Raw genomic sequence first — 12,734 nt, 5'->3', positions numbered from 1 at the left:
TGAGAGTGTTAATTTATTGTCCCCTCCAGGTGGTGGACTCCCGTTCCCTCAGGACGGATGCTCTTATCGGAGAGTTCCGGGTAATAGTTTGTTTTATTTTGAAAGCAGTCAGTTCTTGCTTATCCAAGTTAGTGGAGGCTCTGGATAATGTGCCAGGGTTGTCACTCCAGGGATCCTGTCTGTCTTCGTCTGTATGGGTGAAACATAACTGAAAAAACAACAAAACAAAATCTTCTCCCAACCCAGAAATCCTCTCCACAAAGGTAGTAGAGAGAGAGAACACTTTTATTATTGAATAAGCATTCAACCAGAATGTGGTATGTATCACAGGTCATCCACGGAGAGATTGTAAAGACAGAAAGAAATCTTTTTATATAGCCAAGCAGGTACAACTCATTCCATACACGTTCTCAAGATGAACAGTAACTGGTCCTCAAAGAAGAGGAGCTGACAGCACCCTTGGTCATACGTAGTTCATCCTAAGTTTACCTGGTAATTGGGGTGACCATCTGTGTTGGTTAATTGACTTGACCCAGAGGGGAAAAAACAGAAAACAAGCTTGAATTTTTATGATAGGAGGTGCTTTTGGAACTCGGAGCATGGCATGCACTGAAGTTAGGCCCCTCCCTTCCCACAGAGATGGGGAGAGCCTGGAGAAAGACGCTTCTGGGTCATAAAACTGACAAAAGGCGTATATAGTTTCTAAAAAGATCCATTTTGGAGAGACAGAGAAAGAACTTAACACTTACAAGTTTTAAAGATAAATGTTCTGACAAAAACCAGGAAGGGAAATCTCTTCCCTGATTTCTAGCAGTGGGAATTAAGCTTCTTATTTTTAATTGTCATATGTTCCTGACATCTGGGAAGGAAGCGTGTAATATGAATTCAGGCAGCCTTCCTCTTAATTGGCCCATCTCGGAGAGTGGGCTCCAGATGTGCAGTGAGGGGATGGGGTGGGGGGGCCATGGAGAGAGTGAGGAACCTGCCCCCCCTCCTTTGTCCCAGACAGTGCAGAAGTCAGCAGTCCCTTGCAGAGAACTGAGAACTGACTACAATTCAGCTCATAGAACAGCTTTAACAGGCTACATACAGTAAAGGCAACTAACGGTGGAGACCTTCATGAATGGTGTGTTAATGTAATTCTTATTGATTTTCTCATTTTTGAATTCCCAAGCATCTGTCAAGTGGCAAGAAAGGGCACAGGCTTATTTTAAACTCTCCTATTATCCAAATAAAATATGATCCCTTTCTCTGGGAATTAAGTCACAAGATTGAAAACTAAGTCTTGTTTTCTGGAGAAGCAGTTTTAAAAGGAATAGTCTTGAGCCTGAGTCATTCTGTAACAAATAAGGTCTTAATTATGTTTGGAGTCTCTAATATTTGAAACACATTCTTGTTCTGAGAACCCCAAAATTACAGTTGTCGACATAAGAGACATCCAAGCTGGTAGATCATGTTGACGGGTTTATTTGAGCCAAACTGATGACAATTGCCAGGAAGTAAAATCTCAATGGATTGAGCAAATACTCTGAAGAACGGCAGTTTTGCAGCTTATTTTATATATTAGAGTCAAAGGAGGAGCTGTAAAGAGGGTTACATAAAATCCAATGGTGGTAGATTAAGGGGGTGGGAGAACGCCACGCGGGGAAACCTCTGAGACTGGATGAAATGTAAAGCGGAGAGACACATACTTCTTGTACCTTGGTGGGTGCAGCATAGTTAGTAATGCACATTTATAGCACATGGAGATGGTATGTGGGGAACAAGATAACAGTGAGGGGTTCTGTGGTCTGCGCTCTGATGTGATGGTTGTGCCCTGAAGGACCTGGAAAAAAAGATGACTCTGACATTCCAAGGGCATGTTATCTGAGATGCAAAAAGACAGTAGACATGCTCATTTAAGGTAAAGGATGACCTTTGTCAAGGAAGCTACAGGCCTAGAACGTGACTACCTGCCATGACTCGCTTTTAGTTAGGGGTTGTTTTGTTCAGACCGTCCTATGCGATTACTTTCCGTCTCTGAGTTTGTAGGGCCCGCCATGCGGGCCTCCCCCGAGCTTGTCACGTTTGGTATGTGGCCTCTTTTTGGGGGCCACAAGGTAAAAATTATTTTTTTCTAATTATAAAAGTAATCCATGATTAAAGAAATATTTCTTAGAGCAGTTTTAGGTTCATAGCAAAATTGAGTAGAAAGTACAGAGTCCCCATACATCCCTTGCCTTTCTCCCCACAACCTCCTCCAGCATTGACATCCCACTAATCTATGATTTTATTTTTATAGGAAATTATAAAATACAGGAAAGGATAAAAACAAAAATCACCCAAATCTACCACCTCGCGCGAGCACAGTTGTCATTTACATTGTATTTCCTTTTCACTTTCTTTTCTATGCACAGATACACTTCACCAAACTTCGATCAAAATGTATTCCACTTTCCATGTAATACCAAATGATGAACGTCTCCCCATGTCTCCAAATGTTCTTCACAACATGATTTTTTTTTTTTTGAAGATCTGATTGGCTTTATTAAGGGATTCACGAATTGGGCAGCATCCCCTCCAGCAACTAGAAGGGATCTCCTTTCAAAACGTGATTTTTAAAGGGATGATATAATGCACCCCACTTTATGTTGCACTCCGGGGCCAAGAGTTCAATTTGTGTTTTTTCTGTTTGATTTCAGATGGACGTGGGTACCATTTACAGAGAACCCCGTGAGTTGAGTTCTCATCACCTTGGCCATATCCTTGCACTTTGGGTCTCGAGATGCTTGGGGACAATCACTTTCCTCCTTGGGGGTTTTAGAATTTAGAGTTTGATCTTGGAGGTGAGAGCTGCAGGAACGAAGGAAGGGCAGGCTTTCATCTTCTGGGTTCAACAGGCTCTTAGGGAGATCAAACCCTCACGAGGGTCTCAGCTGGCTCAGTCGGGATGTTAAACCTGGAAGGCCCCAAGCAAGGGTGGCTGGAAGCTGGGGTCACCTCTACAGGGGCGGGTCATTTGGATGACACATTTAGGATTTCTCCACATCCTCCTTGTTTCTGGTTTGCTCTGGTCACTTCCTGGGAGGAAAGCATCTGGCTTTGGCAGCCTTTTACAGGGGTTTCTGTTAACATTTCTGACTCAAGCATGCATGAACACTCCAAGTATCTTTTATTGTAGAATTTGAGTCCTGTTCCCGTGTCCCAGGGGACTAGTGCTTCATCTCACCCAAATGTAGTCCGCCCCAGGTTCCTGGATATCGTTGCAGACTTGGGTCCTACCAAATTCTGTGATCACTGATGGATGTTGTCTCTCTTAGGACATGCCTATCTCAGGAAGTGGCTGCTACTCTCAGACCCTGATGATTTCTCTGCTGGGGCCAGAGGCTATCTGAAAACAAGCCTTTGTGTTTTGGGGCCTGGAGATGAAGCTCCTGTGAGTACATTTCCCTGGGTCCTCCTCCTAGTACCTCCCCTGATAGTGGAGCATGAAACAAATAGAAAAACAACTTTAGTTTTCTGATTTAAAAGAATACACAGTAATTATGAGAAATGCAGGATGTGTGGAAAAGTGTAAATGAAAAATGAATCACTTCTAATTCTTTCACTCAGAGAGAGGTGCTATTAATATCTTTTTGCATGTACTCCCAGAAGGATATACATGTGTATTTTAAAATAATTTTTAATTTAAGTATAATTGACATATAACATATTAGTGTCAGGTATACAACATAATGATTCGATATTTGTGTACGTTGTGAACTGATTGCCACAATAAGTCTAGTTAACATCTGTCACCCTACATAGTTACCAAAAAAATGTTTTTTCTTGTGATGAGAAGTTTTAAGAGCTACTCTCTTAGTAGTAACTTTCAAATATGCAATACAATATTGTTAACTCTAGTTACCACGCTGTACCTTACATCCCCATGACTTACTTATTTTATAATTGGAAGTTTGTACCTTTTGACCCTTTTCATCTATTTCTACCCCACTCTCCCACCCCCCTGCCTCTGGCAACCACCAATTTGTTGCGTATATTTCTATCTTGCAAAAGTGAGATCATTCCCTATACAGTGTATTGTAGCCTGAATTTTATCACTTAAGAATATGTCATTATCACTTTTACAGGTCAGGAAGTAAAATTATAAGTGGAGGTGGTAGAATGAGAAAGATGTTTAGAGTTGGGGAAGTATCAGCATCTTTGTCTGTTTGGGGAGCGGAGAAAAGGTTTGGAATAGGTGTTGTGGGAGAGGAAAGAGGCGTTCGTTAGATGTAAACGGGCGGGTTTCTGAGCAGACACAAGAACGCCCACTCTGGGTTGGGGACTGTGGGAGAGCCTCGTTCTACTCAGTGGCCTAGAAGCAGAGCAGAGGTAGGTGGATGGTGGCGTTTTCAGGTGTGGTTAAGGCAGGAGAGGTGGACGCACGGGGCCGAGGTGGCCAGGGCATCCGGACATGGCTGATGGCTCTGGGCACAGAGGATGCAGGAGGACAGGGCTTAGAGCTGATGAAGAGGACAAAACATTAGGGACTGCACATTTATTGGGCGCCTGAAGTGTGCCAGGCTCTGTGTGAGCGGGGTTTGGAGGGGGCAGAGAGGGCTATGCCTCCAGCAGCTAAAGGGGAGCGGGGATTAAGGTGCTGTTGGTGGAGGAGAAGGAACTGTGTTGGTGAATGACTTGTCCACATGACGGGGATTATCTTACGGGAGAATTGGCAGTCAGTTAGGCAAATGGTGAGGCAGGCACTGAAATCATCCAGGCAAGGTGAGCACGTGTCCTGAGCTTGGTGGATGACAGCAGTGAGAACTGGGGCAGAGAGCGGTCCATGTAGGTGGTGGGGTGGTGGTGGGGGCAGCTGCACGGTGTGGCCAGAAGTGGGAGAGGCAGGGGAGGGAAAGCGGCATCGCTCGGGGAGGGGTGGTGGGCCGTGGAGTCACCCCTGGAAAGGTGCGTGTAATCTTGGAAGCCGAGGGCAAGTCCCATGAGGATGTGAAGGATGAAGAGCTGGCTGATGAGAAGAGCTCAGGAAGCCACTGTGGAAAGGTCAGGGGAGGGAGAAGCCAGGGTGCTGTGCAGGGGCTGCTGGAGCTCTGGGAGACAAGCCCTGCCCTAGCGCACCCGTCCTTGCTCTCTCATCCCACGCACTCCAGCCCCGTCCCTCTGTAGCCTGTCTGTCCCCTACTGCACCTTCTTGCTCTTTCTACATGGCATCTCTGAATCTATTATCCTTTTGTAAAACCATCCTTCCTCCTCTTTTTATTAATTAGAACCTTCTTTTTCCATAATGAAGCCATGCCTCTTCCAACCAGCTCAGAGGGAAGCCCCTATTTTTCGCTCTAACTCTCCTCCAGGCTCTGGGTTGGGAGGAGCATTCATCTTTGGATGTCTCACTGCAGCCTCCCGGCCACAGCAGCCCTTCCCAACTTCCGCACCGTCTCTCTTCCTTCAAAGGCTGCTTCACTAGTGATTTCCCCCTCGTTTGGTCCTCTGGGCTGTTACCCAGCCCTGGCAGAGCTGGTCCAGGAGGATCCTTGTTTGCAGATTCCCATCTTTGCTCTGAGGTGTGATGTGTCCTTATTGAGGAGCCATCAGCATCTGATCTTACTTCCTTTAAGATCCTGAGCTTGGAAAGCCCTCTTTCAACAACTGTCTTTCTGCCTCTTTCCCTCCTTCTCCTTGCTGAATGACAGTTCTTCCTCACTGAGGTTACAGCCCCCGACCCCTCTTGGTTTCCCAGTCCATCGGCTTCCTCCTGTCACACTCTCCCCGTCCCCCAGCCTGGACGTCATGATCCTAATTCTCACTAGCCCCTCGGTCTCCTGCATATTTCGTGTCCCCCACCACCCTCCTCACACACTGTCTACACCACTCCTTGGTCAGTTTTGGTGGCAGAAGTCACCTGGAGGTGCTGGTTAACATGGGTATTGCCAACATTCTCTTTTACTTGGATGCAGTTTAATCCTTATTCCATTCCTTCACAGTGCCTGCTTCTCAATTTTCCTCTTTCTCCTGAGCTCCAACCTCATCCTCCCATAGAGAGCCAGGGCTGCACATTGGTGAATGACGTGGGCCTCTGAATCCCCCTTGTTCCTCTCTCATGCCCCGTCTTCCTGCGTCTTCACCTACTCCCCACTCCCCACTCCCCCCTTTGCCACATGCTCGTGTCCTCTGCCATCTTGTTCTACCTTCTCGTCCTGGTCTCTTTTCTCACCCCTCTCCTCTGGCTCCAGCCCTCTCGTCTGTACCAGGCTCAAGATTTCCCTGTCTTAACACTCTCTTACCTTCACCCGTTTCTCCCTACTCCTCTTCTCCAAGCTCCTCTCACCTTCCTTCCAGGGGTCACCAACTTCTGGAAGGAGTACCTTTTGTTGTAACTTTAGCAGCTGTTCACTCCTGCTCTTCCGTATGAGTCCCACCACCTCTCCTTCCTGAAACCGCTTGTTTAAGGCTCGCTCTTTGCCAGCTCCTAGGAGCGCTTCTCTGTCATTCGTCTGCTCTGTTGCTCCACAATGTTGAACTCCAGAGTCACATCTTATTTGAAACTCTCTCCTCCCTCAGCATTTGTGACTCTCCTGATTCTTTTCCTTTTTTTTTTTAAATTTATTGGGGTGACAATTGTTAGTATCCTTTTTTTTTTTTTAAAGGGATTCTTCAAATTCAATGTCTTAATAAAATTCCTCTGCCTCCTCTTTGCTGTATCCTTGACCTTCCCTGCCGAGGAGCCCATCTCTGTCTACCTGAGACTCCTACATTGCTCTTCTCCAGCCTGGATCATCTGAGCTCAGCTTCAGTTGCCTTGTAATAAAGCCACATTAACATGTTCCTTAGGTCCCTCTAACTTAACGTACGAAAACCCACTATTGTTATCCGCTGCCCCCTCTTCTCACCTGTTCCCCATCCTGTGTTAGGTGACATCTTAGGAAATGGCACCAGCATCCACTTCATCCTCCAAGCCGGAGGCCTGGGTTTCATTCTTCATCCCTCAGTTCCACATCTGTCAGTCCACATGCACACAGATGGCCAGTCTTGTTGGCGTGACAACTTCAGTGCGTGCTCCTCCTCTTTCCCATCCCAAGACTAGAGTCTAAGGTCAGGCTCCCATCCTCTCTTACCTGGGCCTCTGTGAATTAAGATACACGTTCAGCTGCTGTAACAAAGATATCCCAAATAGTAGGTGTTAAGGCAGATAGAAGTTTATTTCTCTCCCTCATAAATGCCTGGGTAGGCGGTCCAGAATTGGCACGGTGCTTCCACAGAGATGAGAATGAGAAGCCTAGGCTCCTGGTCTGTGCTCCATCTTCATCGTGCAGCTTCCATCTCCTGGTTCCAGATGGTTGCTCCAGTTCCCATCGTCATGTCTGTATTCTAGCCAGTAGAATGGCAGCAAAACACCTTGCTTAAAGGTCTGCTTTCCCTACAAGATGGTGAGCTCCACAGGGGCAGGGCCTCTGTCCTCCATGTTCACGGCTGCATCCCTCATCCTTTAGCACCGTGCAGACACTGAATAGTCACTCAGTAAATACTTGCTGAGTGAACGACCACCCATCACTGAAGACAAGAGTGGCCAGCTTAGACCTGTCACTTCTACACTGCTTTTAACTGGGTGCAGTGGGAAGGCGGTTATGTTCTTGAATGCCCACCGTGAGCCACATGCATGTCCATCGGTATTGACGTCGATCCTCCCAACAGCCTGTGAGGTCGGTATTATTGTCTCCACTGATGAGGAAGCAATCTGAGGGTGAGACCTGCCTTTCTCCAAAACGCGCCATTTCATTGGTGTCTGTGGAGGAAGGGAGAATGTTGTGCTCAAGAACACTTGAAAGAGTCACCTTTGGTTTGCATTGCAGCTGGAGAGAAAGGACCCTGCAGAAGATAAGGAAGACATTGAAGGCAACCTGCTCAGGCCCACTGGCGTGGCGCTTCGAGGTGCACACTTCTGCTTGAAGGTCTTCAGGGCCGAGGACTTACCACAGAGTGAGTTGGGGGCCCTCCCTGGGTAGGGGGGCAGAGCCTGCACTGGGCTGCATCAGCTCCCTGGAGGGGAGGACACGGAGGGGCTGGCCCTCAGCTCCCTCCCTGCCTCCCCTTGGCTTCGGCCCCCCAGGGTCTACTAAATCAGTGCCCAGCCCACCTCTCCCTCCACTCTGCCCTCCAGGGAAGCCTCAGTTCCTCTCTAGGTTTCCCAAGGGTTTTTACTGTTCTTAACTGAAAAGCAATCAGAATTAATGACAAGTAATATAACTGCTGGGGGAGTTTCTGGAGATGCAAGAAATCTTGACACTGATAGCTGCCCCTAGGCTCCATTTCAACATCCTCTAGGCCTGGTCTGGCTGTTTCACCTCCGTGGACCCATTTTCTTCCTTCTCACTGGGGACTAGCACCATCTGGACCCCTCTGTTTTGTGCTCAGGGCTGGATCTCACTGATTTTTCTCTTTCTCCTTGAGGAAGACAGGGCTGCATGTTGGCAGACTGTGGGCTAGGGAAGCAGCCATTGAATGTTGGAAGGGCTCAGTGTCTCCACAGATGGAGAACGGGTGTCTAGTTTTTCTTGGACTGTCCTGGTTTTAGTACTGAAAGTCCCACATCCTGGGAAACTACTCCGTCACCCGCAAACTGGCACAATGGGTCACCCTAGCTGTGGCTGTGTCCTCCTCCTCTCAGGAAGGCCAGTGTAGCCACTGCCTGGTTTCTCACAGTGGCTTTCCCTGTATCGGCCCCATCCTGTGTGCTCAGTAAACACCGGGGAAATTACAGCAGGTCCTCAAATAATGTTTTGTACAACGTCTTTCATGGTAACATCGATGAGATGCTGTACGAACTTAACTCTTGTTTAGATCAATTAGCCTGTGGTAAAATTGGTTTCGGTCTGTGTCGGTTACTTAAAGTCCCAGAACCTATTGATGAAGTTAAGCAAGGACTTACAGTATACTGGATAGTCTAGAGCTGTGTCAGCACAGGCTGCATGTTAGAATCCACCGGGAGCTTTCAAGCACAGATGCCTGGGCCCCGCGTCCAGGGCTTCAGATTGACTTGGTTTGGCGTGGGGCTCAAACACTGGCAGTTTGGAAAGGCTCCCCAGGTGGTTCGGTTGTGTGGTGGGCTGTGAGCCACTGTCTGTGGAGCCTGCATGGGCATCAGCAAGCCAATCCCTGCTCATAGCACACGCAGCGTGAACCTTTGCTATTGGGGTCCCTGTTTACAAGTTTTGCGTAAAGCAAATTGTTTGAGGGTTTCTGCTTTGACTCATGACATCAATAAATGAAATGGGGTCCTTCTGTACAGGCGTACTTGAACCAAAATTGTGGGGCAAGCCTTTAAATAAGTAATAGGTATTAAATGGGCATTAAAACACATGCTTACAGACATTCTGCATTTATTGGTTAAAACTGTGCAGAGTGAGCCAGGTGAGCTTCCAAAGGGGGCCGGGAAAATAGAAATGTTTGCTTTGCTCAATGTGAAGGTGCTTGATGTCTAATTCTCTGCAATGTTGTTTAAATATAAGTAAAACAAAATAGGTGGGTAAATAGGAACAAATATTTGTTAATTGCTGTTACCTGTTGTATTCATGTAGATATTACCTAGTATATAAACTTTAACCACCCCTCTCCTCTCTCATTCATATACATATGTACATTTATACATAACATAGACATACATTCATACATGCATACATGTCTATCTGTAATAGATATGTAAATAATATGGCTAATTCAGTAAAATATTGATTTGGAGAAGCATAGATTAAAATTTGTTTTTTCTTAAAAAACAAACAAACAGAATTGACTTGTTGGTTAACCTCAGGTAAATTGCTGTGCTAATGGATGTAAAGGAAAATGTCAAACAGACATCAATAATGGGATATTATTATAACAACTTCCGTCCTTTTTTGGATTGTTGACTGCCCTTATTGATGTAAATTTCTAACCAATCAATTGGGGGACCTGGTCTGAAAGCCTTTGAGAGCAGGGACAGTGGGCAAGCTGTTGGGGGCTGGGGAAGGAACTAGTGTGGTGTCCTCAGGAGCTGCGGTTCACACACGGTTCTCCCTCCTGGGAGTCTCTGGGCTAAGTGGGTGCCACAGCGTCTCTCTCAGGGAGTCCCAAGAGTGCCTGTGGACAGGTAGGTGGAAAGTTGGGGTTTTGGAGGTGGGACAGCAGGTGGGCAGTGACCAACGTGTCTACCTTTCTAGTGGACGATGCCGTGTTGGACAATGTGAAGCAGATCTTTGGCTTTGACAGTAACAAGAAGAACTTGGTGGATCCTTTCGTGGAGGTCGGCTTTGCAGGGAAAATGGTAAGGAGCAAGGAAGTGGGGAGGTTCTTGTGGGAGGGCAGAGTGCAGGACCGGGTGAGGCGCACACACGTGGCCCTTGACACCCCGCCTCAGAGGCGTTTGTGCACAGAGGGGGTGATCACGGGGTGAGAGGTGAGACACTCACACAGGCCTAGCTCTGTGGGCAGCAGTGCACACGCATGCAGGAGGGTCTGCCTGGGGTGTCTGAGATAGACACTTTGGTGTGGATGGACATGGGGAGGGCAGATGGACAGTGGATAGACGGAGGAACAGTTGGGGGAAAATTAATTTAATTGCATGGAAACTAGAAGTGAAGGCATATCGATAGGGAAACTTTAAACTTTAAAAAAATATGTCATGAAAACATAATGATTCTTTTAAAAAAAATGTATGGTAGGAGTTGGGCAGAGAAAGGCCACTCTGGGGGGGCCCTAGGGATCACGAATACATTCCTCTCCTGGAAGCGCACCTTTCTGCCCAGAGGCGGGTTTGTTGTCCCAGCCCCTGGTGATTTCTGCTTGAGCCCCTCCCTCCATTCCCCCCCATAGACTGGTGTGCCCCAGCGTTTGTCCACTCTGCAGGCTCTTGCTAGCAGCTTTGGCCACCCCCAGCCTTCAGCTGCCACCTCTCCACAGAGGACTCCCACAGCTCTGTTTGACTCTGACCCGCCCTTCAACCCCAGACCTCCCATGCCTGTCTCTGCACATCGCTATATGCTGCCCCTTGGACCCTTTAAAAGAGTAATATTTTGCCCCAAACTGTCTACTTCCAGGAGCTTCCATCCTAACTGGGCACCACCATCAAAGACAGAAAATGTGGGCCTGCCTTGATTCTTCGGTCTTTTACTTATTTATTTGTTTGTTTGTTTATTTGTTTGTTTATTTATTTAAGGAGGGCGCAGCTCACAGTGGCCCATGTGGGGATCAAACCCGCAACCTTGGTATTATTGGCACCACACTAACCAACTGAGCTAACCGGCTGCCCTCAATTCTTCATTCTTCTAAAACCTCCCTACAGCAAACATGCCACCCCTAAGGGCTCTTGACTTCAAACATGTCTTGAGGCCCATTCCTCCTCTCTGCTTCCACAGCCCCTGACATCTCTTCCTAGGACCACACAGCAGCCTGGGGTCCCTTCTCTTGTTCCGGCTCTTCCCATGGAAAGCCATCAGAATAATTAATCTAAACACAGCCCTGTCTGTACAATGAAGTTCAAAACGCATAACCTGACTGACTAGGTCCTGCCCCAACTTCTCACCTTGTCTAGATGGTCAGTATTAGCCCACAGAGACTTTGTGTGAGTGAGAAAACAGCGCCCCTCCTGGGCAGATGCAGCGCTGCAGCCTGGCTCAGAGCCATGGAGTTGGGCGGGGCCCTTGAGTGAAGACTATTTTATTAACTTAATATTAACTTAAAAAGGGCCTTTAAAGTGAGAGTCAAACAGGCTTTTGAGATGAAGAAGCTATTTGGGGATCACTGATTCAGGCAGAAGCCCAAATAATGTACTGATCGGGAGACAAAGGCAGTGGGTATTTATAAGACACGGAAGGGGAACAACTACACCAAAGGAAGGAAGGCATTTCTATTGGTGCAGAGACATAACATAGTGAGGTTAATTTTAAATAATGTTTTTAATTTTCTGTCCAGTAGTCATCAGTCTAGTAGTCATAATAGCTGCTTTCTTGTTATCTTTGCAAACAGTTTTTTGGGGCAAAAGTTTGCTTAGGGCCAGTCCTGTTTTGCCCGGTTTTGACATTCCAAGGTTTGGGGTATAAGATGTCAACGGCAGTTCCTCTGGCATGGCAGCTTCGGCTCCATTTTAAAGTGGCTCCGTTTCTATTATTGTTTATGGTACAAACCGCGCAGCTCACATGATGGCCGTGTGTCCTCCCCCATCTTCCCTGCCGCGCGTTTCCCTACGTGCACTTTGGTGTCCTTCCTGGTGTTTTCCCCCAAAGTGTTGCATCTCTCAGTGTCCTTCTTCTGAAACCCCCACAGGTCTGATGGACTAGTTCAGGGTCCCGGCACTGTATGCACGGCGCTCTTTTAGCCCGTTTTGCATTCTATCCCAGTATTTGTTAGCATCTGTTTCTCTGACTTGTGGGGAAATAAGAACCGCTCTTATTTACTCCATAAGCTCATAGCAGAGACTGTGGTGGAAATGCTTGGCAATGTGGACAAATGACATCAGGTGGGCACAGATTCTGCTCCCGCTTGGCTCCTGGGTCCCCTGCAGAGGAGCCTCTGAGCTCTGTGCTGCCTTCAGGGAGTTGGCAGGTGGGGTCAGTGCCCTCTGAGGTCCCAGGTCCTGCCAACCTTTCTCAGAGTGTCACCTGCTGTAGCACCAGGGTTGGGAGGGGTTGAGTCGGATAACTTGGCTGTTAATAGGAAAATTGGAACAGGGCAGAGGAGAGGGCTGAGAACTGAGCTGGGTGGATGGAGGGTGGGGGCCCTGCAGC

General features: G+C 47.4%; 1 protein-coding gene across 23 annotated transcripts in view; it reads left to right on the top strand.

The window, feature by feature from the left end:
• Positions 1-12,734, top strand: part of DYSF (dysferlin) — a 207,617-nt gene that overhangs the window by 53,210 nt on the left and 141,673 nt on the right. For all 23 annotated transcript variants that reach the window (XM_033124779.1, XM_033124795.1, XM_033124787.1 and 20 more), the window contains 5 exons: positions 30-80; positions 2,682-2,712; positions 3,300-3,415; positions 7,830-7,956; positions 10,173-10,276. In XM_033124779.1, coding sequence (XP_032980670.1) covers positions 30-80; positions 2,682-2,712; positions 3,300-3,415; positions 7,830-7,956; positions 10,173-10,276 — 429 coding nt within the window. The remainder of the gene's footprint in view (positions 1-29; positions 81-2,681; positions 2,713-3,299; positions 3,416-7,829; positions 7,957-10,172; positions 10,277-12,734) is intronic.

This window comes from Rhinolophus ferrumequinum, chromosome 13 (genome assembly GCF_004115265.2).
Source record: "Rhinolophus ferrumequinum isolate MPI-CBG mRhiFer1 chromosome 13, mRhiFer1_v1.p, whole genome shotgun sequence".
Classification (NCBI taxonomy): Eukaryota; Metazoa; Chordata; class Mammalia; order Chiroptera; family Rhinolophidae; genus Rhinolophus; species Rhinolophus ferrumequinum.
The sequence above is the reverse complement of the archived record's forward strand: the minus strand, read 5'-3'. Positions and strand labels throughout refer to the sequence as shown.